This window comes from Polyodon spathula, chromosome 16 (assembly GCF_017654505.1).
Source record: "Polyodon spathula isolate WHYD16114869_AA chromosome 16, ASM1765450v1, whole genome shotgun sequence".
Taxonomy (NCBI): Eukaryota; Metazoa; Chordata; class Actinopteri; order Acipenseriformes; family Polyodontidae; genus Polyodon; species Polyodon spathula.
The window spans coordinates 6,059,207-6,086,740 of record NC_054549.1 but is presented as its reverse complement, the minus strand read 5'-3'; the positions used below and the strand labels follow the sequence as shown (position 1 = coordinate 6,086,740).

General features: G+C 37.1%; 1 protein-coding gene across 4 annotated transcripts in view; it reads left to right on the top strand.

The window, feature by feature from the left end:
* Positions 1-27,534, top strand: part of LOC121328822 (arginine-glutamic acid dipeptide repeats protein-like) — a 124,043-nt gene that overhangs the window by 21,727 nt on the left and 74,782 nt on the right. For 3 of the 4 annotated variants that reach the window (XM_041273905.1, XM_041273906.1, XM_041273903.1), the window contains exon 2: positions 22,275-22,731. In XM_041273905.1, the coding sequence (XP_041129839.1) occupies positions 22,419-22,731 (313 nt within the window). In that variant the 5' untranslated portion in view covers positions 22,275-22,418. Of the gene's footprint in view, positions 1-7,219; positions 7,601-22,274; positions 22,732-27,534 lie in introns of those variants that run through there. The other variant, XM_041273904.1, reaches the window with a different exon arrangement.

The window sequence follows — 27,534 nt, the reverse complement described above, 5'->3', positions numbered from 1 at the left end:
GGCTTTAAGTGTGCAATTCAAAATAAATAAACAAAAGCATTGCCTGCCAGAAACTGAACTCTGCAGAGGAATGAGTTCTTTGGAGCATTCATATTTGAAATGATCTAAACCCACTGAAATAAACTGAGCACAGTGAGTGGGCCCTTAAATGTACAGCTTTGTTGCTCTTGCTGTTTCATATCAGTCACCAGCTACTTAGAGGAAACCTCAAATTTGAACTTGAAGACTGGGCTTTTCTGTGTTTCCAGCAAATAAGGACAAGCTGGGACTAACAGCAGCAGATTCTGTCAATTGAAATGGGGCATTGTTTCTCCAAGCTTTTAGTGATAGTTAGCCAAAAATACAGGTACCAAAACATGTAGTCTGTGCCATTTAGACTGGCAATGTGCTATGCAGATATCTAGAACAATACTTGCACTGTGTGCTGTGTCCACGTTACTTTATAAACAGTTGCTGCTGCAGTTGAGATGAAAACAGAAGAAGGATAGTGCAGTTAAAACAGATGTTAGTCTTTTGAGAAGACACACAGTTATGGCCTCATGCTCTAACCACCGTGCATAACTGTGTTTTCAGTCAAAGCTAGAAATGCAGACTATTATTATAGTTTAGCTGTCTGTCTCCCTGTAGCATTCCCCTGTCAATACAGTATATTTAGTCAGAAGCCCTGCTGTCAGCACTTTCCCGTTCCTTAACAGAGTCCTCCATCACTGGTGTCTTCTACACGTCAAGATCTCACGCAATCTAAGTGCAGCTGCAAGTTTGAAATGTTACCTGCAAACTGTGCTTGTTTTTCCCTGACGTTTTATATGTACAGTAATAGATAAAAGGCCTTCGCTTGCCAAATGTTGATGTTGAGAGTTTGAATATATTTGACCGGCTGTTGGCCTTTGGAAAGATTTGTTTTATAGCGTTAATGTTAAATCATTCAGCCTGCCTTTTACTCTTACATTAGCCGTGGGAAGGATTTCTTTCACTTTTAAAATATTCATGAATCACGGCTGAAAGCCTCCGGTTTTTGGCAAGATGCAGTACAAACTGTTGGACATTAAACTGTAGAGCCTTTGGATATCACTGTATGCAAACACAGGCTTGTAGGATCACGTGTGACGACAACTAGTGTGTATGCTACTAACAGACAAATTGAATAATCATGTGCATGGTTTAATTCCACAATGAGCAGCACTAAACTTTGGAGCCTATTGCAAGAAACCTGCACTGTGAAAAACACTGTCTGTCACCAGTTACATAATGCCAATACAACCCTGGAAACAGAGGATGGAGTTCCCTGTGTTTCAGATACAAGCGCCGAAGTGCTTCTGGCAGCATTGGGGTGTGTAGTGCAAAGAATTATACGTTTATTACACACCTCTGTTCCCAAGGATCTTATTTAGCCCAAGCACAAACAGATATGTCATTATAATATAGTTTTCCACAGTTGGCGTTCTTTTCTCATAACATTCCCTGGATTTAATTACCCAAGCAGAAGGCGGTCCTCCTTGTCAGGGTTGAATATGCTGACAAAGTGTGGGAGAGACTGCACCAAACTGTGAAATGATCTATAGACAAGGGTTCTTTTCACCTGTGCATAGTTACAAATGGCACAGAAAACAAAATAAATCATAATATTAATATTTAAACAAAGAATAATTACTAGTTTTTAGATATGCTGCAGCCATTTTATACAAATCTCTAACAATGTAGGCTATAATTTGTTCTGATGGGAATGCTGTTTTAAATACTTGACTTTATTGAAGCATATTTTAAAAGGCTGTTTACACTATAGACTCAAGTTTTTAAGCTTTTTTTTTTTGAGGAGCCAGATGAACTACAGATGGGCTCTTAATATACTGTAGTGCTCACAGAAGTAAATCTTGGATGTTTTTATTTGTATTAAGCAGTGTGCAGTATATATTTTTTTTCTGTGCTGTTGACACTTGTTTGCGGAAAAGCACAAGGAACGGATTTTGTTTTAGAAGGCGAGATGCCAAGTCATGTTTTGGGTTCTGTTAATGGATTATTAATGAAGTCGGTAAAGTGCAAGAGAATATTGTTATTGATTAAAATTCAACAGCTTTATGAATGAAGAGTTTGATTTGAATATTGGTGTAAAAGAAGAAACAAAACTGCATGTTCATTAAATCATTAAATAAGTTCTTAGTGTTATTTTTTTTTTTAATTTTATTTTTATTGACATCCCTTTTAATACCTAGAAGATTACAATCAGGGATAATGTATTCATTAACCTCTGTAGTAAAATACTGTATTAACATACAGTAGTATCTCTTGTCCAGTAGATGGCGTGAATGTGGGGTTAAAATCTACAGGGAAGTGCGTGTCAGGTAATGGAAACTTTCATTTAGATGGGTAAAACACAAACGATATACAACATAAGAGACCATTTAACATTGTTTCTTTGGCTGCGTTTGTATTTTTTTCTTTCATGTGTTTTTTTTTTTTTAAAGGAAATTTAGATTGTTGTTTTTATGAAGATTTCTGTTTTGCAGAAAACTCTAGAAAAAGATGGTGTTGGGTATGCCGTTGAGAGAGAGTTCTGTGTGAAGTGTCACCTGAGGAATTTTGTTTGTTTGAGGATAGTAAAGAGAGCAAGCACACACAGTTAAGGGATTTGTACAAAGACCATTTGGGTATCTCCTGAAATTTTTAAAAGCAGCCTTTTATCCTAGAGGGTAGAAATCTACAACCATTTTAAGTGTTTTAACATAACTCGTGTGTATTGCACTGCAGTTTAGTGGAAGAGTATGTCTCCTACCAGAGATCTGTATGACCCAGGTATTCTGTGTAAAAGGTTTATTGAGAGTGCTTCACATAAACCAACATTATTTTTAACGATGTACAAACAAATACAGGGAAAAAGGCATGTTAAATAAATAAAGGGCTGATTCAGCTTTGCTTTAGCTCTGTGCTCCCCCAAGTAACGAAAAATTCCTGAAATTCCTGAAGAGGGAGCTCTGCTGCATCTATAACCCTAATTCCTGAGTGTTGTTTCTGATGTAGACAGTACCTCGTAAAATAAACTCGACCTCATTGTGAGTTTTAAAAGGGGGTCTGCTGGTCCTAGCCTTCCATAAGAATACGCGCCGTATTTGGGAGTGATTGTAAAAGGAAACATGTGGCAAGCATTTCCTATAGTGCAGTATATGAGCCAGTGCTTTCTACAAACACTGAACCCTACAGTTTATTATTACTGATGTCGACAGTGTGTACTTTACAGTATCCTGCCTTGACATGTTTACTTTTTTTTCCTGAAAGAGTTTATCTTGTGTATCCTTCATACTGTAACCTTTGTTAAAGTTCAGTTAACTGCAGTTACAGCATGTTTCTGTAAGTAGTTTTGGTTGATTTTGTGTGTTTTCCGGACCTCCTCACCTCCCCCTTGGCTGCCGTAGAATTATGTAATGCTAATTAAGTGATGGTGAAAACGAGGAATCGGTCTGCCTTGTGCGCCAAAACAAAAACCTTTGCCAGACGCTAAATATTGCCTGCCCTGAAATGAGTTCATGTAAGCAGGAGTTACTCCTTTCTGTCTCTCTCTCACTCTCAAAAGAAAAAAAGAATTGTGATTGTTACTGATGGCAGGCAACAGAGTGTGAATGTGACCTCTAGGGAAGGAACAAAAGTAATAAAACAGGTCGGCACTGAGATCATCCTAGAAAATCTTGGCAATTTCTGTTTCCATTGTTTTCATGTAAGCCCTTAAAAAAGCTTTTGGCGGCCCGTGTAGTTATACTTTTTTTTTTTCTTAAACATTTGAGGGAGGTGGGGGGGGGGGAGAATCTCTTGTACATTCCATTAAATGACACAGTAGTTGCTAAGTAGCAGGAACTCCAATGAGGGCAAACAATAGGATCAGGCTGTTAATCTTTTCTCTAATTTGCAAACATTATCTTATTAGGTAAAATCTCCATTGGCCTGGGTTGTGTTGCATTCCTTGCTGTGAAGTTTCCAGCTGGTGGTTTTAAACTGCATCCTCTTAAAAAAAAAAAAAAAAAAAAAAAAAAAAAAAAAAAAGCTTCTGTTCAACTTGTCTTTGCGTCCCTACAGAATTTATTAAATGAAGTTACTAGATATCCAAGTACTTAAGGGGCCACATTTTGAATGCCTTGCCAAGTCTGTGAGATCCTGGGCTCGTGCATCCATGCGAGTCTCTTTTTGTTGTTTTACCCACAGCTCTTCACTGCTTGACTTACTTGTCTTGCTGGCTATTTTCTTTCCTTTCAAACTCTGTTTGTATAGATTACTCAGGCAAGGCTTTTCAGATGTATACAGCTCTTTATCCATTATCTTTGTTTTTCATGAGGGTAATTGAGTAAGAAGGGCAGGCATTACTGAGTTCTACCAGAGGGATCTTGGTTTTAATCCATGAGCTTATTTTAATTTGGTTATATTTAATAAATAACCAAAAACAGTGCACTCTCTCCTCTCCATGTTTAGATGTAGTACAGAGAATTATGAGTCTACTTTATCATACTGTATATCCCTATTGCTAATCCTACAAAAGCTCATGTCTGTTTGTTGAAGGTCATTGTTTTGTAAATTTCCCTTTCCTTTTCCGCATATAAAAATAAATTGATATTAGTGATTAATTACCCCCAACCCCCCTTGCAATGCTAAATGTGTGTAATAGTGAGTGTAGACTCTCTGTTCCCTGGCTACATGCTTAGGCCTGTAGAATGTAGAGTGTTTTGCTTGTAACTGCACCCGTTGTCTCCTTTCATTATCTGTTAATGGTGCTCAACATGACAGGGTTGTGTGATAAATAGAGGTTTGGTCAAAACCTGGAGGTGGAGTTTTACTGCTCGTTGGAACTGGACTCTAGAAGTGTGTTGCAATACAAGAAGAGGCACAGTAGATTTGCCCAAAGGTTATTCTTTTTAATTAAAGATTATTTTCATTTTGTAGGCTAACTAGCTTTATTGAATTATAATTCAGCCTTTTGTTGGTAGCTTTGAATAGGTTTGCTTTTTCTGTAAACTTATTTACAGTGTGTGCCTGTTTACAGAGATCTACTGAAAACATTTGTTCAGTAGATCTCTGTAAACAGGCACACACTGTAAATAACCCATTCATTTACATCTGTCCACTATTCCACAACGCCCATCGATCGCCTTTACAGTGCCCATCAATAAAGAAGTATAGGCTACGCATTTTTTGTTTTAAAATTAAGTATTGATGCCTTTTCTCAGATCTGGAAACAAATCTGACCTTGCCTGAGGACTTGAAATGCAATGACATTGTTTTGAATTAAATTGCATGTTTACTTCTGTTGCAATCTATTGCTTTCATGGTAGGACATTCTTCAGCTTGTCTGTGGGCATTAACTCTGATTGTAATTTTACATTGGAGAATGATTCAGACCATGTGAAAATTCAGGATCGAACACATTTATATACCAAGAACAGTTTTTTTTTTTTTTTTTCTCTCCCTCTCTCTAAGTGATGTGTGTTCCTATCATGAAATGGCATACTGTGTTAATATTCTGAATATGCTTGTCGGCGCATATCCCAGGAAATATTTATTCTGGATATTAAATATTGTGAATACCGCAGTGTTTGGCTCACCCTCTGGATTTGTGCAATTGGACCCAAACTGATTCTGAATAGCGATAAGACACCTGTCTGCTCTGTGGTTGTGGTTGAATTGAGGATTGATGTCAGTCCTTGCAGGTACAGGTATAACTCTATCTGAATGCTACTTGGTTGGAGATCATATTTTTAAGTGATGTGATCTCTACAGACATCTCCTTATTGTAAGGCTGATGTGCAGCATGCTTTGTAGCACAACAAAAGCCAGCACAACATAATTCAATTTGTATTGATTTTGTGCCAGCCGTTGAGAGTGAGGAGGATTTTAATGCTGATCAACTAGCTTAACAGAATGTATTATAATTATCTGTGTTTGTTTAGGAATGGCTATTTGTTTATTTATTTACTTATACCCCACTGGTGTGTTCCTGTGTAAATCAAGTCAATTTTTTTTTTTTTTAGTTTTCTCTCCTGTGTGTAAAGCATTTTTATTGGAAAAAGTGGACTGCAGTGAACTATTCAGTCAAATTAGGGTTATTTGTTGGCTGCAGTGTTTTTGTCTTTATGCATGTTGATCAGTGTTAATGGGGATGGTCAGACATCTATTCTCTTTCAGAAAACAAGTTTATCTGTACATGTTATGTCTACCAGTCCAGTGTTTTGATCGTTTTGTTTATGTTTTATTAAAAAAAAAATTATATCATTTCCCAAGGTGACTAAGGAGGTTAAATCTAATTTTCCTTTGAGTAAATTACTGGACCAAAAACTTTTTAAAACCGACAGATGCGTTCAATAACTGCTGTCCAGTCTAGTGGAAAAGCAGCAATATGTAATTTACACTCCCTTATTTATTCTGCTTTTGTTTGTATTGTAGCAGTAGTTAATAAAAGCTTACCGGCTGTTGATAATTGGCACAGATATGGAATATAAAAATAAGAACCACTGGTTAAATACGTATTTTTGATCTTAAAGCCTTAGTTTTTTGAACTGCTGTGACGTCTTTGTAATGGGAAGCGTGTAATGAATGTAGTGCTTGCAGATGCTAATGGAATGACGGCCTACGGAGAGTGGTTCAACTGCATGTTAAATCTGTTTACAGTTCTGTTTTTTGTTGTCTTAGAAATTGCATTGATAGTAACAAACATTTAAAATGTCAGAAGACTAAATTGTTTTCTGCTCCTGTCGGGTCATAGTTTTTTTTTTTTTTCGTTTGGAACACGGCTAAATCTATAGCGTGGTTGTTTGGTTTGTTAAATTAGCCTAGACAAAAGACTTTTTTTTTTTAATTCGTCTTTGATCTGCAGTTGTACGTCAGAGGGGTGCATTAATATTCCTCGCTGCAGCTATGGATCTGAGATGATCACTCTCGGGATGTGCTGCCTGTGTCTTGCTTGCCGATGCATTTTGGAGCTGACCGTGCTGTTAAGAGCTGCCATCAATCACGGCTCCTGTTCCCGTGTCCTGGCAAGAGTAAAATCCAGTCCAGGTTTTCCAGTGCGCTCTCTGTTGTGTTTGGGGGGTTGTTCTCCTTCACTAGTGTCTGGATAAAGAAAGACTAGGTCAGGCATGTGGAAGTGTCTGCTGAACAGCTGAGGAGAGGAGAGAGAGAGAGAGAGAGAGAGAGAGAGTGTGTGCGCGTGGCATGCGTGCGTGCGTGTGTGTGGGGATCTGTGCGTGTTTGTGTCTGTGTGTGAGTGTGAAAAAGAAGCCCGGTCGGTAAACGGCGAACTCTGATTTTCGCCAACTGCATAATACTACTTACAGCTACTATAACTACTACAACACACAAACGGGAGTGCTCTGCGTTTTTGTTTTAAAGCGTCTTGGCGGTGTGTAAGGGAATAAGCAAGCGGGACCTCCGGCTTTTGTTAGCAAGTGCTCTCTCCGGGCAGTGGATGGTAACGGATAAAGTGGCTCTGAGATTGTTCAGCCCGCTCGTTGGATTTGGCCCAGGCCACGGAGAAAGGTCCGCTGGGGTCAGTGTGAAACAGCTGCTTGGGTTGCGGTGAAGTTGTTTGCTGTCACCTCCAGGAATTTAAAGATTAACAGACTGGCGGGTGAGTGCACTGAGAATTAAAAAAAAAAAAAAAAAAAAAAAAAAGAACAAGGGGGGGGGGGGGGGGGGGGTAGGATGATTTTAACACACTGATGGAAACTTTAAAATTGACCAATTCAAACTCTTCGTGACCTATCGTTTAATTTTAATTTCACTTTTTGATAGACAACATCCTGCTTGAAATGCGGTTGCTAAGGATTTATTAGTGTTTGGCTTTATGAAACAGAACTTGATTGTTGTGTTTTTTTTTTTTTTTTTTTTTTTTTTTGTAAAGGTTTTGTTGGGTTATCCATCAATCATTGCCTACATAAATGACCCACGGGTCTTTCTGCTAAAATGTGTTTTAACCAGCAGCAAGATACGTGAGGATGTTAATGTAAAATCATTACAGGATTACCAATAAGCAATCGTTTACAGCTTCAGGCAATGTATACCCATATAAACAACACTGGGAGCTCTGTGTACTGTACCTTGCTTTGTATAAATAGGTGTTTGTAAATAATTAAGTTTTAAAGCCCATTAGTAAAACTGGGTCTCAGTCAAATGTGTCAACACTTGTAGCTTTGTGCTGAGGACATATATATAGTGAAAACAAGAGTTGTGTAAATGAAAAGTCTCAACATCCCTTTCATGCAAGACATTTGTTATTAGGCCCTTATTAGATTGTGTTTACTCAAAACCTTGAACCAGGCCAAGTATATATAGAAGGATACCAGCTTGACCAGTTGCAGTTTGTTTGGGGGAAAACAAGTCAGCTTTACTTCCTTTTGTTGTACTAACAGCTAAAGCTTCTGTGAGCACATGTGGTTCTGCCCTCTGTGGAGCATTGTGTGATGAGTCAGCCTCGCAGTCATAAGTGATTGTTGTATTAGAAAGAGCAGTGGTGTTAAGCAGGGGGTGGGGAGTGATGAGATGTTGAGCTTTAAGGTTAGGTGATGAGCTTTTCTGGTTAGAGAGTACTCTGCATTACCACCGACGCAGTCACTGGACCTGAAATGACCACAAGTTATGCGGGTTCTACAATATTCTGTCATAACACTGGCCGCATTTAAATCTCAAAGGCATTTAGTTGGCAAATACACAGTGCTGTGGTTTTAATACAGGATCAAACCAGATTTCATATAATATTCATGTTTAGTGAAAGTTATACTGTAAGTGCCTTTTTTGATTCTCTAATGAGTTTTAATGTCCAATTTAATACATTACAGCTGGTTTCCAAGACACTCCTTATCAGTAGTTCTATCTAAGGTTATCTTTGACAGGACTAGATTAGTGGTAATCCGGGTCTTTTGAAACCAGTTTGTAGTGTTTACATTTATTTCTAACTCCTAAACATCCTACAATACTACCTACGACTTTGCAATAAAATGTGAACCCTGGCTTTATGATTCAGTAGTGATTTAATATACCTGGGTGGGAGGGTGTTATAAATTCTAGCGTTTGGCTTGAGGTAATTGGTTGGCAATTGATCGGTTATAACACAAAGAATGTGTTTGTGGTTGGTTGTTTCTTTTAAAGTTAGTTTTTACAGCTCCTGGAAAGTTTTTAGTGTTCCTATTACTTTTTTTTGTTGTGTCTGTTTGGCAACCCATGCAGGCACAAAGATTAACAAGGCAGCCATTTTTCAGTTTGGTCAGAGGTCCCAAGCATCAAGTGGGTGTTATGGACCATGTATTTCTGTTTAATGTTGTGCATAGCCTTGTACCAGGGTGTGCAAAGAGGAGGCGGGAAAAAGTAGTTTAATTGGTCAGTTGGAAACTTTTTTTTTTTTTTTTTGTACAAACTAAGTATTAATTGCTTGTGGTATTGTATGATGTGATGGGATAAACTGCATTAAGTCTCAACTGTGTAAGTCTATTGTGTAACACAATGCAATTACCAACGCTAGTTTGGGAACCATTTCATAAAATTGTGATTCTCTGTAAATGCTGCTCAAATTTGCAAATGTCCCACATTCACCTAATCAATGGAAAACTGTGATCAAAGGGAATTTTAAAGGAGGATTTTTTAGTGTGGGGTACTGGAGCACTTGCACTGTGGCAGCTGGGTGTTTGGCAGGCTGTGGCAGCAATGTTATTTAATCTGTCTGCATGACAGAATTGACTTGGGTTACACTAGTTTTTCTTTGACTGTTGAAAGTGATGCATCAGCGGGTAATGTGTGAGGATTACTCATTTAAAATCCAAACTCATGTTTGCTACTGCAGCTGGGTTTGGGCTGAAGGGCATGTTGTAACAGATTATGAGTTCGAGCAAGGACAGATGTAATTAATGTCATGCTTCTTGCCACTTCCTTTGTTGTTGTTAATGGTGAGAGTCGGTGCAGTGAGAGGTCTTTCCGATGGCCCTACTTTTGCAGTGTGTGTGTTTTTATTATGTTCTTGCTGGATCAGAGTTTAATTTAATCCATCAGCAGTCATTGAGATTATAAACAATCCTTTGTTGTAGAATAAAAACATTTTCATAACGTTGAAACCTCTTCAGTCCATATGCAATTTAAAATATTAAAACCAAAGTTTAAATGTTCCTACAATCAACTGAGCTATTTGTTTGTTTAGTAAGGGGACAGCTGGACTTGTGCTAATTCAATCACACATTTTAAAGTAAAGGTCCACACAGGCCCTCCTATGTTCTCATTGCAGCATTAACATTAATGGTGCTTTTGTAATGAACCCTAGAAATAAAAAATGCAACATGCATTAGTTCTTTATAAGTAAACTGAACAGACGCTTGTCTGTTTTTAAAGTTGCTTCGGGGTAGCTTGAGTGAACCATACATCTAAATGAGAGAATGAACATGTATACCAAAATCGTCTACAGTAGTAGCGCAGGTTTGAAAAAAAACTGTAAAACAATAGATTTAGAAGTGTGTCATTTTAAATGCCTTTTTGTGAAGTCAAACAATGCTTAGCAGTATGTACTGTATGCAAGTTTGTTTTAATCTCAAAGTTTTGAGACATTTTTGGATATGCATTGGCTGGCTATTCTTTAGCTTCTCCAGAAAGGTAGACAATTGATTTTTTTTTTTTCTGTAGATGTGTTCTGCCTGCCCCTCCCCAGCCCCCCCCCCCAGTTAAAACAATAAATAAATAATAGTCCACACAGTATGCTAGGTTATTTAATCCCTTCAGACAGTCTTTTTAAAACAGCAATTTATTGAAGAAAACAGGCAGGCCTGGTCATTTTGAAGTGGTTCCATTTTAACATGATACTCTTTGATTGGAATACAATTCTTTTGCGTATCAATTAGTAATCTGATAAGTTTTGCCGGAGGCAGCAGTGTGAATGATGACCTTTTTAAATAGAAGAATTAGAAGTAGAAAATGTAAATTGCATCTAAGCACTATTTCAAAGCTTTCAAGTGCAGGGAATGATGAATTGACTGTTGGCACTGTTAATTATGGAACCAAGTGTGGGAAAAGTTTGGTTTTAAATATGTTTAAAAAAAAAAGAGAAGCAATACAGTGAGGGATTTTTGCCATTGTATTAATATAGGTAATTGGTTAAATGGCATCTGATCAATGAATAACAAACACATTAATGTCTATAGAGTTCATCTTTTCTAAAAATGTTTGCTTTTGAGATGGTTTTGTTTTTACACAAGTTGAATTTTGTAACCTGTAAATCATGTCTAGCAAATGTGTTTTCCAGAGGAATGAAACTAATGCACTGTTAAAAAAAATAAAATAAAAAAGAGAAAAGATTAATCTTCCATGATTCCTTTTTGGTTCAAAGCTGTTTATTTGACAAGTGAGCCTGGCTCTTGCCTCTGCTAACAATAGCATGGGAAATGATGGCTGTAAATTTTGTGTTGGCACAGCCAAGCGGGAGTCAGCTTTGTTTCTCAAGGGGGAAATGGCTGTTACAGCTTAAAAGGAGTGATTCAGGGCTATTTTGAACTTCACAAAATAATTCAGTGTAGTGTCTACCAGTCTTGGAGGATACTTTAAGCGAGGCAGCATTATTGAGTTGTGGAGATCATTTTTTTGTGCAATTTTGGCAAATTGACAGGAATTTTGAATTGGAACATTTATCGCTTTTGGTTAATCTGTCAATCCTCTATCCCTTTTCTGTTAAGAAATATTAATTAGAAGTGGAGTTTTCTACCCTCCATGCTGCAGTAGTGTTCATTAAGGTTAATTTGGGTTCATCTTAAGTGTTTTTAATATTTAGCTTTTCTTTTGATGCACAGTTTGTGTCCACCATAATGTTAATAATTGGTCACATTTGTACCCACCGTTTTTCCAGTTCCTGTGTTAATTAAGCTAAACACCATAAATCATTTGTGTGATCTAATCTTGGTAATGCTACACTTTCTGAATTTCCATCAATTATGAAAGGTGTTACTGGGTTTTGCTCAAGAATTAATGTTATTTTTTTACTGTACTAAATAAGCATTGTTTCTGGAAGGAGGTAACGCCTTTGTCTTTCTTTAGACCCTACTTGAGGATTATATTAAGTGTGTGCAGCAGGTGTTTATACTAGAGAGCTGTGACTATGATAACTCAGAAAAGCAAAGAGCTGTAATCTCAAAGCAGGATATATTCCTATCACTAAATCTGACAGACTAACAAATCCCCACTGAATTCACTTTTACAAGCAGTCAAAACACACTGTAGGCACTCCATTTCCTATTGAAATCCAAAAAGAAGCCAAAAATTAGATTTTCTTTCCTGATAATGGCAAGGAAAAAAAAAAAAAAAACCTTTTCAGAGTGTGTTGGAAAGGGATTTCTCAGCGCTGGCTTCTGCTGATTAAATGCACACTTGTAGATAATCCTTTTGAATAAACGTGCCTTTGTTGTAAAAATCTTTCAGTTTCTAAACACTTATCACCTTGGTGCTAGCCGGCACTGTGAGAGGATAAATATTTAATGATGGAGCAAGTATAGTAATAACATGGTTGACGGTGAGAAATGGAGCTAGCTACTATTTATACTTCATACTGTTCTATAAAGTAATGGCATTAATAGACAGCCCAAGGTTATTAGTTCATTGCATATTAGCTGTTTATTTGTGTGTGTGTATTAAGTGAATATTAGTACAGAGGCTACAGTTCTACTTCAGTCATTGTCGTGTTTGTATTTGCATATCCAGTGTAATGAGTTCGTCCTACATAGTGTACCGTATGTAAATGTCTAATAGTCATTTGCATCAGTTGTAAATGTAACAAACAGGGATGAATCACTAAAGCCACACTTGCTGTATATTGCCATGTTCACATGCTTCAGCAGGCGCGTTCGTGCTTTTAAAATGATGTATTCATTTTGCGGTTGCTTCTTTATTGTAGTTCTTTTAACTTGGCAAAAGCTGTACTTTTAGTACACACATTTGATAAAGCACAACTCTTAATGTAAACCAAACCATTTTGACTAGAAAGATCACTTTTTTTTTTTAGTTCTATTTTGCTACCAAAATGTATAAATTCCATTGCTATTTACTATCTTTTATTGCAGCAGGTATAATGGCAATAATAGGCAAAAAGGCCAGTGTACCAGTCTAGGTGTAGGTAAGTTGATAATGGAGTCTTTGTTCTCTTGATTGTTTCTGTTTTGCTTTTACAACACTGCAAGTATCTTCTAGTGTTATAGCATCAGCCTGTTATGTCCGCTGGAAACCATCAAAGCCTTAGGCAGATACATGTGTAACGGAATAAGCTATTAAATTGAGCACCCATTTCAAAGAGCGTCATGTGCTCTGTGCAGTGTGTTGTGCTGTATTGAGCTATTATTAGCATAGAAAAGTAGAATATTGTGTATACCAGCTTCATTTGGCACCAAAATGTGGCACATATTGACCAGATCGCTCGAGTATTGTAGTAGTAATGGTGGTGTTGGTGATTGCTGTAAACTGAGTTAGTGTACAGTAGCTTTGTACTCTGTTTGAGCTGTACTGCTTAATTAATTATTATAAGTATTTCGTGTGTAAGTCAGATAGAACATACAACACTCCTTTATTTCATTATGTCATTGAAATACACACTCACACACACAAGTTCTAAAAACCCAGTAGGGATTAAATCTCCTAGACATGACACCTGGTGCAATGGAGTCGTGACGTGTTTTGATCCACGTTATCACTCTATCAACTGAAATCACTTTTTAATTAAAAACAATAAACAAGGTGCTCCTGAGTGGCGCATCCGGTAAAGGCACTCCGCGCGGAGTGCAGGATGCACCCTATAGCCTGGATTTCGCCGGTTTGAGTCCAGGCTATTCCATTGCTGACCGCGAATGGGGGCCAAGGTGCCAGGGTGTCCTCAGCTCACCATGTACCAGCGACCTGTATAGTCTGGCGTGGGCGCCTGCAGGCTTGCTTGTAAGCTGACCAGAGCTGCGTTGTCTTCAGAAAAGAAGTGTGAAAAGAAGTGGTCGACTGACAGCACACACTTCAGAGGACAGCGTGTGTTCGTATTCGCCGCTCCCGAGTAAGCGTGGGGGTGGTAGTGGTGAGCTGAGCCTAAAAATAATTGGATAGTCTAAATTGGGAGAAAATACAAAAATAATTGGCGACTGCTACATACAAGAAAAATACAAACAGATTGATAGACACATTACTATAATCTTTATGCATTTCAATTGACACTAGAGCTGTGGATGCCATCCTTTTAAATTTAAATATTTGTGGTTAACTCCCACTGACCCTCTTCTCATATTTTTGGGAGTTGACAAAAAAAAAGAAAGAAAAAAAACAGTGGTTGTGCTTTTAAACCTTAGGCTGGTGCTTTTTTAATTTAATTAATTTTTTTAGGGCTAATTGATCTTGCTGCTTATATTGCCAGAATGTGTTTTGAATTATAGTATTGGATTACTCAGTGTTCATTTCCACACTCAAGATTGATGTCGTTCTCATTGCAAATTGCATCTGTTCATGCCAGTGACTTTGTAACGGTTATTATTGAGATGTGTTTGATATACAATAACTTTTTCTTTTTTTTTTTTTTAATATATGTATCAAGCTGTGCAGTAGCAACAATTATACCTATTGGTCCACCACAGTGGTGCAGTGGTTGTAGTTGTACTACAAAGTGCCAGGAATGAAAATATTGTATTCTTCCTGGGCCGCCCTGAGCCTGCTTCTTAATTACTGCAAGCGATAATGAACCAGAAGCTGTGTCTTTCTGGTCTAATTACGCTCGGCAGGATTATATTTGGCCGAGTGCAGCTAAACGGATCCTGCCCTGTATTATACAAACAAGGAGACACATCCTTGATTTCATTACTGCATTTATGAAATGGTTTTGTGTCAATTGGTGTTGGATTCCTTGGTTTTGCAATATATGATCATATTGTTGATTTTACCTAAACGCTAGTGAACATTTTTCTGCATTTTGATTGTTATAAGTCCAAAAGTGATGTACAGTGTCATCCTTTCAGATTAGATTATTGCTTTTTTTCTTTATTTTCCAATCAGTATGGAGAGTGTAATGTTCTTACCCCAAGTTCATCAGGACATGCTGTGATATATTATGTGTCCCTTTTCATTCTGTGATGCCTTTGCATGATGTTCAGTGTACTGCATTGCAAAGGAGTTGGGAACCATTTTAAATGGTAGTTTCACCCTCTGCTACTAGGAAAAAAAAGCTACGATATTTGTTTCCATTATCTGTCCAGAATATTAGACCGAGTTCACACTGGGTCCGCTTTAGAGGGTTTGGCCCGCCCCTGGTACGGTTTGGTGTGATGTGTGAACAACAGAGTCCTAAAGAGGTGGTCTCGGTCCATTTTGGCAAATGCACAGTCTGGATTGCTTGCTAAACATCAATGTGAACAACAGCTAGACTCAGTCTTTTCGCACATAGAAAACAAACTTTACAACCTAACACCACTTGGAAGTAAGCATTTTGCACGTAGATTAGTTCATATTCTGAGGAAAAAACAAAATCAGTGTGCTCAGCAAGATAATAGCAGTCATTTACTGGGTTTTGTTAGCGCCATAAAAAAATGAAAAACAATCTTGTGGATTATTTGTTTAATCATTGTGCTTGTGTTTATCATGTTTAAGTGGTAATAGCTTATCTATTTTTTTAATCTGGTAACCCGAATTACACGGACAGTGTGAGAAAGTAAAGCTCTGATATAAATCAATATGTAAGAATCGAAAACTGGAGCAATACCTCAGTAGCTGCCGTCTTTCAAGATACCTTTCAGGATATTGTAAACATCTGGTTCACAGACCATATAAGCAAACTCAGTGCACTTGCAAACTGCATTGTGAACAAAAATGAAGTCAGTCCTGAAAAAATGGAAAAGGGCCAAAAAATGTTTTAGTTGCATCCGAACAAACTGGGTCCCTTTGCTTGCAGGCAAGTGTGAACAGCAAACACATTGATACATTGTTTCAAATTAAACGAACCAGACAGTCCATTTGAAACAAAACTTTTACATCAACTCTTAATTGTTAGCTGCTGCATGAAAGCTCTTGACACAATAAAATAATTACTTTGGAAAGTTTCTTTCTTTCACTTTATCAAAGCTGAAACAAGATTTTTTTTTTTGCAGAATAATTGTGTATAATTTTCTTAACCTTGCATCTTACATTCCTCATGGTCTCAATTACTGTTATCAAGTGTGAATTCCCTAGGCTGCAGCTTTAATATAAAATGGGAATTACAGTAATTTAATGCATAATAATGGCGTTTGTGAAAGAACAGACAAGCTGATGCCACCTAATGTATTTTACTGCGTTCTGTGGCCAACCATAAGCTTGATGGGATGCCGTTTGTTTTAAAATTTAATTTTCAAGATAAATGTATTGTGAACAGGGAACTGGAATAAAAAGACTAATGAAAGGGGTGGTAGTTTAGGATATATTACACTTCAAGCAGCTTCTCTTGTTTGTCAGGCTTGTATACAATATTTAAAGGGTTTTTGATGGCTAGCCTAAATGTAATATGTGTGAACTGACCTTCTTGGATAATGTTTTTTTCCTTAAATACTGTGCTGATGCAAAAGGTCTCTCTTCATTATATATATTATATATGCATGCCTAGACTAGTGTTGTGTCTAAATACTAATTGTAGACTAATTGGAAAGCTGTACTGTACAGTAGCTGGCATTTCTAGATTAGAGCTGTTTCTTGGCTCTTCAGTGAGGGCATGCTTGTTTGATGGAAATTGTAAAAGGGCATTTCTGTCTTACTCATTCCATTTATAATTTAATATGTGTGGGTCTCATTAGTAATTGAGGGATTTGATCTTTCCTGACCGGACTGCATGATTTTTGTGTCCTGAACAATATTGGACTGTGGGATAATCGCTCTTTGGTATTGGTCTTACTTACTGTGTAGCAAAGACAGCACCATTGTAAATGCTTGACCTATTTCTGTACTGTTCTGGGATAAATATACTCTGGGAGTGAAATGCTCTTCTTGTTTCTAGGTGACCACTGCAGCAGACCACCAGCTTTCAAAGCTTGGGTTTTTGTTACTGTTTGTATTGTGGTTGGAGGTCGGGGTTAGACCGTGAACTGCCATCATGTTGGTTGGCCCACCTACAGAAGTTTTCTTTCCGTAGTCCTTCATTGCTTGACGTCCAGTTATTCTCAGCAGACTGCCTCCTGTAACTTATCAAAATGTGTCAAACATGCTGGGATATAGAGTTTAGAGGCATCTTGTCAAGTATTGCTTTTCTAAGATTCTAATATTAGCAGTAGACTACTTGATCTGTTTTAAATAACCAGAAGGTACCTTTTAAATACTGTTAAAGGAAATGATATGCAATTAAAATGTCCCTTTCTTTGTTGTTGGAAGGTTGGGATATTGAAATAAGAGTTTCTTTAAGAGCCTTGAAGCCTGAGCAGCTATCTTTGTTACTCGGTGTGCAGTAACTCAGTTTTTTTGCATTTCCTTTTACATTTCATCTTTTGAGTGACAGTTTAATGTTTTCTTCAGAATGAGACTGGTTATACAGTTTGAAAGCCAAGTGCAAAGGTCACGCTTCTTAAAGCCAGTTTTTGTTATGTTAAACACAAGGTATTTTTAGGACTGCATTCTGCATATGCAACGAAGGATGTGATGTGTAATGTAATATATTACATTTGTTAGGCATTATGAAAAATATGCCGTCTGTTTGCTGTAGGCACATACTGTATCAGTCAGGGATCAAGTCTCCATTTCACACATGAATAAGCATAGTTAATCTCCTGATTGCAACAGAGCTACTGTACACTGCTTAAAAACTTGTACCTGCGTTTAGATAACAATCCTTTGTTCTAAACCCTTTTTTGTTTTTCATGAACCCCTCTTCAGGTTATATTTTGATAAGACACATGCTCTGGGTAAGTTCCTTAAGTCTCCAGATCTGTCCAGTTCAGTGTCCCGGCTAAGTTCGCTAAAAGGCAAAGACAGACTGCAGTAAGAGAATGTACGTTTTATGACTGAGGGCAGTGCTCTTGGTATCTCTTGGTTTCTGAAGCTGCCTGATTACTGACATAAATACTTACTAAATTTTTTTTTTTTTTTTTTATGGAAATGGGAAATATGTGAATTTCACTCCACATGATGATAAAATAATTGTAATACAAAAACCAAATGTAAGAAAACATACTGTTACAGTATCTGGATGAAAAGGTAATGATACTCTGTCCATGTCTCTCAGGATACATTGTACAGTATTTTTGTGAGGGTGCTACATTGAATAAACAGAATATTCTGAAAACTAATTTGGCTTTTTAAAAGGGTTTGGATTACTTACTGTTTCTCTATTATTTATTTATTTATTTTTTCCATCTGCCAGTATGTGCTCCAAACTGCAACACATAGCCTACACATTGAATATGTGCATTGACTTTGACTTTGAGGCTCCTAAAGACAGTTGCATGCTGTGGGTGGCTGGATCTGTATGGCCGGCTGTTCCAGAAACAAAAGCTTTGCCTAATTAGAGGTAATACCATCCTGTGGTATCTAGAGTGGAGGTGCTCTTGGCAGAACAATAATGGCTTTTCAAATGGATTGCTTGTTCTTGTTCCATCTGCTTGGAGATGCTGAGTAAAAGGCCACCAGATAACTGTAAATAATTTAGTCAGCAATGTTGATGTTTGCTGACCTGGCTTTGTCAGTAAGTGTTACTTCCAGATCTATATGAGCTTTAAGGATGTTCTGTTGTTAAAACCCCAACTTTTATAAATGTGTATCATACATATAATTTAGTACTGTATTTGCATACATATATATATATATATATATATATATATATATATATATATATATATATATATATATGCAAATACAGTACTAAATTTCTCAGTTTGCCCCAGTTTCCATTATTATTCTATTGCCATGGTTTGTTGCCTATCTAGATAGTTAATCTTACAAAATCTGGATTGTTGCAATAATTAATAAGATCGATGGAAGGATGAAAAGGGTTAGAAATTGCATGAGAATCATTTTCTTGCCATATGTTAACAAAACCTGAATTAATAACATTGCTAAATACATGTGCAAGGCATAACTGCCTGAAAGAGTGCTTGAAAAGATTTTGAATCCCTTTGGGGGATAGGTGATTGAAAACACGTGGCTCTTCAAAAGCTAACCCAGAGTTCTGGATCCTTTTTTTCTCTTTTTTTCAGAATATAGGATACTATAGCAATGGCTAAAATCTAACTGAACAGCATAGAAACACGTCTTTCTTCATCTTGGATAAGTGACGGTACAAATCTTCCCAGATGTAACTATGCAAAAGTGCTCACTGAGGAGATTCAAGATCTGCAATGTTATTTCAATTTAGCATTTTTATTGGTGTCATATTAAAACAGATTTGTTTTCATGTTGTTGTTGCATTTTCTTTCTGTCTAAGCAAGTAAGCATTGCATTTAAAACACTGGTGTGTTTCTCTTCAATTCCTCTAGGGGAAGTAAATGCTGAAAAAACTCATTAAAATGAAGCTGTGCACAATTTAAAGAGACTCCTAGATGGACTGTGTGATTTCCCAGGGCTTTCAAAGAACTCAATTAAAACATAGATTCTCAATACAGTTGTTCGACTTTTCGAAGCCCTCTTTCTGTTAACTCTGACACGTACATAAAGTGCACCATGTACTACTTATGTGATTGCACTATCGAGAACAGTTTGGAAAAGTTGCTTCTGCCATTTTAGACGGCAGCGCTGTGACAACTTGTTATTCAGTGTAGCAAGCAGAGAAGTGAGTGCAAGCCTTTTCTAGCCCTGTTGTAGACACAAACCTGTATTTACTTTAAAACCAAGGTAGTCAGACAATACATGGTTAATTTGTTTATATAAAAACAAAAAGCATTAGGGCAATACAGTGTGGCATTGCAAAAACATTGTAGTCATATCTAAAGCTTTTTGTCAGTTGAAACAAAATAGTGTTTGTTAGAACAGTACAGATCTAAGTACACCCTTTTTCACATCATTTGTGATGGAATAAAAATCTGCTAACCACTTGAACATTTAATTCATGCTATGAGAAAATGTGATTTTCAAACAAGACCCCAAACCAAGCACTATATAAAATCAATATGCATCAGTGTGGAAAAATGTAGCTGTGTTTGTTTTGGGTTGTCTGCTCCCCTCTTCTCTAGCTTTTTAAAATGGTTCTGGTAGAAGAATGCATTTGACCTCCATCACACCAATTGTTTGCACAAATTCTTGACCAGGTGGCAGACAATATAAGGTCATTGACATGGAAAAAATTAGTCCACCTAACCAGAATCTCATGGGTTAGTTCAGGTCTGAAATAGACAAGTGTTGCTGTGAGAGACCCCCAATCCCTCCAGTGCATGGGGTCAATAGTGGGCTGGAGAGCTGGAAAGCTTCTGGAAAGCCTATTCTCTCAATGTAGTTCTACTTTAATCTAGTGTTTTTGGTTCATTCTGAGCTCTCTAAAAATACAATCGCCAAATATTTATTAGCTCTTTTAATAATTCTCTTTTTTTTTTTCTTTTTTTTTATTTATATCTATCTGATTTCCAAAATGTACAATTCAGGATATGGGCTTGTGTGGGTTTTTTTTTTTTTTTTTTTTTTTTCCTTAGCTTTATATTGCTTGCAGATTTTTGTCTTGGCATACAATTTGCAGCTCGTTTTATTGGCTGTTGTTGACAGCAATTATGACCTAGCAAAACAAATTATAATTGTTTGTGTTATTTTTTTATCTGGGATTTGAAAGCATTCAATAAAACGGCCAAGTGGTTTGTTTTAATTACCTTGTTAATGAAGAACCTTGCCAAACAAATAATGGCTTTAGTACTGCATGGAAATTCCTCATTAGAAAAAAAGTTTCTGGTTCTTTGTGCCTGTTGAGTTGATTTTTTTTTCTGTTTTCATATATTGTAGCATGGCCTTGATACTGATGGAAAACTATTTTACGGTCTAGTTTTGCGAGGTGGGGTGTCAGTTTAATTTAAACACTTAAAGAGAAAAGTGTATTGTCTACAGTCACGCTAACGTTTCAGATTTTAAAGTAGGGATGTAACTGCAGAAATTAGGTGCTTTTGTTAGAGTCCCCCCAGGGCTTTGCAGTTGTTGTTACTCAAGGGGATTTTTTTGCATTAATAAGACAGCTGGTGTCTTTAAAAGAGGGTTTAGGGCTTGCATCTGCATGGGTAAGGTTCAACAAAAGCTGGAGTCCAACAGGAACCCTGTGTAAGCTATGTGTTTGTACTGGTGTACTACTCTTCTTTTATATGCACATTGCTAGTACTGTATATATTAGATGTTTTCTTTTTTGTTTTTTGGTCTTTTAGTTTTGCCTGATCTTGCACTGTGGCCCAAAGGATGAACAGTATCCCTTAGAAATGACTGTTGTGCGGCGTAAAATGCCCTGTATACCAATTAATTTATCTACTGGAATTAGCAGATTGCAGAGAACCATTCAGATTGTACTTTGCACAATGAACTGTCTCTGCTGTCTCTCCTTGTGTATTCTTATAATGCCCATGGAGTCCTGTTCTGTGTTCATGGTGTGTTCTGTTTAATCAGAACAATTTTTGGCCCTGCTCCCCCTTGCATCGCATTAGTTAATTGAGAGCTGATATTTTTGATGGGTTCTTCCACCTCTTGTATCACCCACAATGGTGCGATCTTGATTTCATTAAGTGTACTATTGACTTGGCTAATGCAGATTTCCAGTACAGAAATCCCTATTTTAATACTTATTATTATGCATTCAGTATCACCGTTGCAACAAGTTGTCTTTTTAGATGATGTTCAATCCATTGGAGCTATAATGGAGAGGAGGGTATTTGTATTGTAAATGACGACAGAAGCAGCTGCTTTGTCAGTTGTTTTCTACACAGGAGATCAACGGCTGCCTGTGAGTAATGTTATTGTGAACCACACTGCTGTGGCTGCCAAGAAACACTTTTAGCATGTTTTCTAATGTATTTACTTCTACTCCCCATTCCTAATCCTTGTTTAAACGCCCACTGTGATTACTGGTTTTGGCAACATGAATTATGTAATGATGGACAGACCCAGCTTTATTTTTATAGTGAAAAATAACGTCGCTTCTTTTTATTTTAGCATTGAAATTGTCCAAGATGCTGTTGCTGTTTATGCTTTTGAAGTGAATTGGTAAACAAATGGTTTGGTTTTATTTATTTATTCATTTTAAAATATGATCACTGGGATATACTGTTTTTGTGCGTGTATGTAATGTTTGCAGTGTGTAGAATAAGCACCATTTTTAATAAGCCCTTTTCTTTTCTTCAACTTTACAGACTATCTGAAGCACTGGGGTTGTTGGTGTGGCTGAATTTTTCCTGGATTTGAGTGGTAAATTCAGAAGACTGAAGCCCAGGCTGACTGTCTACCTTTCACGGAGGCCCAGCCGTGAGAGGACAGAGGAAGGCACGTGGCGAATCATGACTGCCGACAAAGAGAAGGATAAAGAGAAAGAAAAGGACAGAGACAGGGACAGAGACAAGAGAGACAAGATGAGGGAGAGCGAGAACTCCCGTCCACGCCGGAGCTGCACTCTGGAAGGCGGAGCCAAGAACTACGCTGAGAGCGATCACAGTGAGGACGAGGACAACGACAACACCGGGGCAACAGCCGAGGAGGCCGGCAAAAAGTCTAAAAAGAAGACCCAAAAAAAAAAATCCCGCTACGAACGCATGGAAAATGGAGAAATCACTTCCTTCATCACGGAAGACGATGCTGTTTACAGACCAGGAGGTAAGCAGTCACAGCGCAAACAGATTTGCGCTAATCCCTTTTGCCTTTAATGACCAGCGTCGAGTCTGAGGGTTCACAAGTGCTAGATTACATGACCATTTAGAATTAACTGTGGCATAAGATCATGTTCTGTTCTGAGTGGAGAGTCCTGAGTCCCAGTACATATGAGCCTTATACATCTAAAGCACGATTGCTCTACTGAAGCTCCTAACTAGTCATTTTCCTAACTAGTCATTTAGTCACAGAATTATTTGCAGATACAATGTGCTAAAACACATGCAAACAGCCCCCTATTAACTAAAACTCCAGAGTAACATGTTAAACCATAATTAAATATTCACATTGGGTTTTAAAGCACCACCAGTGTAGAAGTGTCATACAATGAGAGGACTGGTTGTTGTCAGCGACTTGGCAAATGTAGCTTTTAGAAGCTGTAAATAAATAGTTACTGCCCACATTGTTGTTTTAAATCTTCATTGCCATTGCTTTCATTTGTTCACCAGGAATGTAAAGGTCAATTAGGCAATACTGCAGTTCATTAATCTTAAAAGCATGATAAAATTAGTCTGAAATGTGTTGCTCTTTTCTTTATCATGTGCTGTTATGTTAATGCTGGCCGCCTGCACATTCTGCTTTATTCTACAATAGACCTTGGTTGGTTTATGTTCCCCCAAAGGACTGATGTAGAAATTGTGGTTTTCCTATACTGATAACATTTTACAAGAATTGCATAAAAGCAGATGTTTTCAACATTCTTAAATATAACATTTTTAAAACTGTTTGAGGCACTTTCTTTAAGATAAGAAAAAACTAAAATAAAAACATCTGATGTCTCTTCTGTTAGAGTTCTTTCAAAAAGCAGTAGTCCCATTCAGTGAGGCATGACATATTAATACATTCATGCAGCAGATTTTATTTAGTTTTAAATGTATAGTTTATTTATATTTTTCATTTTGATGGCATTGCTGTTAGCATCTGTATAAGGATACTAATTGCTATTGTCTTAATTTTTTTCTTTACTGGTGAATGCTGCAATATATACTGTGTGTTTTTGGTAATGTACAGTGCTTATTTTGTTAACACAACTGATATCATGCAATACTATAGATGAGATCTTCCAGCCTTCAGTTATCGTTTTGGTAGCTTAACTTGGCACAGGAATATGAATCATGGATTACATTCTATTAAATTTTAAATCCTCCTTTTTAGTTTTTGCTTTGTAACACACATTTTGACGTGGCCTAAATCCATTGTGAAATGCCTATTATTAAAGCCTTGGTGCACGCTGTTGTGTGCGTTTGCAGTTTGTCAAACACACGAAAGGTTTCTAATGGTTAAAACAAAGAATTCCAATATTTTACAGATCCCTGCCGTGTTTATCCCTCTAAGGTGGGTTTTGCATTCGACAGAGGCACATGCAATCTGTTTGGAGGATCAACTTTTATTGCTGTCCTTTTTTGTTGTTGTATTGCTTATCCCATTTTGCTGGGCTTCAATACAGTGTGAATATATTGTTTCACATTGCTGTCTTGTTGTAGACAGCAAAGTTTAGTTCCTTTTATATTGATCAAATCCTTGCACAAACTATTCCCCAGGTCTGTGCATACACTTCATTATTGTATGCACCACAATGGGTTATGGACCACGATTCATAGTATCTTCTATAATTTTTTTTATTATTATTTAGTTATTTAACAAATGCTTTTATCCAAAGCGACTTACAGAAATTAAACAAAATATAAATTAGTCTTAAATTGAAAAATAAAATAGAAAAAGATACAGAGGGAAATGGCAGATGAAAAGACATAGCAGACATATAAAAGCAAATGAAGAATGATACATATTTAAAATACAAAACTAACTAATAACATAACACAGTACATGACAACAAAGTCCAGTGACACACAGAGAACACTTGCAATGGTGGTGTTGGAATGAGTATTGAAACACAAAAAAATGCATATATATATATAATGAGGACAAGTGTCTGTTCTGGTTAGGCTTTTGTATTATGTTTTAATAGCATTATTCATCAAATTAAATGCTTCAAAACCCTTTGTTGAATAATATTATATTATCCAGTCAAGATGTCTTTGCATTTCCTTTTGCGACAGCGTTTCTAGCTTTTCTAGGCAGTCTGTGGGCGTCTGGGCAGCTGTCACTTAATTAATCCAACTAACCAATGCCTGCCTGTAGTGTTAGTGGAGACTTAACACACAGGAACACGCTTGCCCTCTAGTCTTCACAGATGGATCACTCTTGAAAGAAAAAGCAGGACTCCAGAGGCATACAGCAGCGTTTTTTACATTTAACTCGAGTAACTTTTGAATGCGATTGGTTGCAGGCCACTTAATTTGTTAGCAGGTGCCACAACCTGCATTCAGCAGGACTCAGCACTCGTGAATCCACCCTGTGTGTGGTTCTGGAAATTGGATCTTTTCTCACAACCTGCATTCAGTATTATATTAATTTACACTTGTGTCTCAGTCCTTTACAGGCCATCATCTACCACTAACAGTCAACCGTCATTTCCGACCACACACCTATCAGTGGTTGTTTGCTGGAACGATTGTCAGTCTTTTAAAGACGCAACACATCGTTTTTCTAATTTCCTGATTACAGTAGCACTGGGAAACAGGTGCTATATCTAGTTGGCCGCTCACATTAAGCCCCTTTTCAACGTCGTTAAATGTCTTTCAGTGAACTGACTAACCCAAAATGGTTGGCCAAAGAAATACAGCAAAGTGTAATGTGAGCTGGACATGTGAAAGCACTTCTCCCCCCATCATGGAGGGGCTGAAAGTTGGCAGTCATTATTGAGAGCCTATTTTATCCATGATTTAGTGTGCCTTCAGCAGCCCAGATGTGCCTGCAAAAGAAATGTGGTTGAACTTTAAAGAGAAAAATATAATGTTTAGATATGTTTTAGTGTCGTCTTCAGGTGCCTTTTTTTCTTTATTTGGTACCAGCTGGATTTTGAAATCTGTCAAATGGGTTCATTAGTTGGGACACACAAAGCTGCAAGAAAATGCTGTGTAGTTGCACAGACCTGGACATAAGTAATTATTTATTTATTTATTTTTTTTTTTTTAGTTTGAAGGAAATGATCAATACCCACAGGTTTGGCACTCGGACTTTAGCCCGCATACGGTACCTGCTGGAGAAAAACTATTTTTAATTAGGTAGCTTGGCCTTTATAATTTGGGTAACAATAGGCAGTCACACTTCTTTTTCAAGTTGCCAGGGAAACTCGACTGCCTTTGTTAACTCTTATCAAGTTCGACTGCTTTCTAAGTTTTAGGTTTCCTGTGGACTTGAACCAGATTTGAATTGCTATCAGAAATGCGTTGTTCTGAACATCTATGTGTATTAGTTTAGAAAATTGATCTGCCAAGACTTTCTAATGTTTTGGCTGTTAATTCACACTAGTGTCGTCGTCTTTTGACTAACTGGGAATTTTGATTGTTTCCTTGGGGAATTAAATTAAACCCAAACATAAACCTTTAAAAAAAAAAAAAAAAAAAAAAAAAAAAAAAGGCTTTATATAGAGGTTTGGTCTGATTTTGGACATCGACTGGAGTTTATGTATATTAAAGCAGTTTGTAAGCACAAATGGTAGCTTCCATATGTTCTGTATTTCAATGCCCACCCTCCCCCACAGTCCCAGTGGTAATTACAGTGCGAATTGCGACCATTCACAGAAAATGGTCACAAGTACATAACAATGATTCACATTTGCAAGGCTCCCCTTTGTCAATGCAGAAAAGCAGCACGTACTTCTTGGATTTCTAGGTGGATCAATGTGTGGTTCCCCTGGTCCAAGCACTAACAAGACTTGTTCTTAATGTATTAAAAACCAAATCAGAGAGGTGAGTAACATAGCATGGATATCATTTCACCAGTGTTTGTTTCTACTACATTTATTATAGAAGTAGTATAATCAGTTCTGTTTAAGATCCTGAAATGTCAGATACAAAGCCAAGCACAAGGGTTTTTCCAGCAATGTTTCTTAAAATCCTTTTCATTTTTTTAAAGCTTTCTTGCTGAACAGGTTCTCTTTTGAATTGACATTGTTTTGGGGAGTGTTGAAGAAATAACATCTCTGTTTCATGAAAGACACCTCTTTTTTTTTTTTTTTTTGGCTTGGGTTTTATAATTCATTTATTTAATTTTAAAATTTTGTTTAACCACTTTTCCTGACGAGAGAATATCCTGGGGTGTTACACAATAAAACCTTTCTCTATAGAAGTTAATAATATATTTAAGGATGTCATCAATTGTATGTATAATTTCGTAATAAAAGCAGTCTTTTCTAAAGACATTCTCAGTTTCAGTTATTAAAGGAATCTGATCTAAAGATGTTATGCAATTTCTGCCTGGCTTTCATGTGTTGCGTTATTGGGAAAGGCCTGTCATGGTGACATTAAATTGATTCATAACCCAGTTTGCATATCAAATATCCTCTCGGTCTATCAAAACAAGATCTATTGGTTTTCGTTTCACGAGATAACCTAAAGTGTGTTTTACTATTTAACTATTTGAGCCAGAAATGGGGGAGAGAAAATCCTAGAATTCCGGTGAATTATCAAGGTAGACAATTACCAAAGTACAATTATTTTTAGGAGGCAGTTTTTATGTTCTCTACCCTGTCACTACTTAAGGTTTTTTTTTTTTTTTTTTTTAAAACCCAAGCCTGTTGCAATAAACATGTCTGTCTATCAAGATGTAGATCCGTATCTTTCTAATTCCTGGAGTCTTCCTCCCACTAGTCTGGTAGGGGAAATGTGCATCTGCAATCAGTGG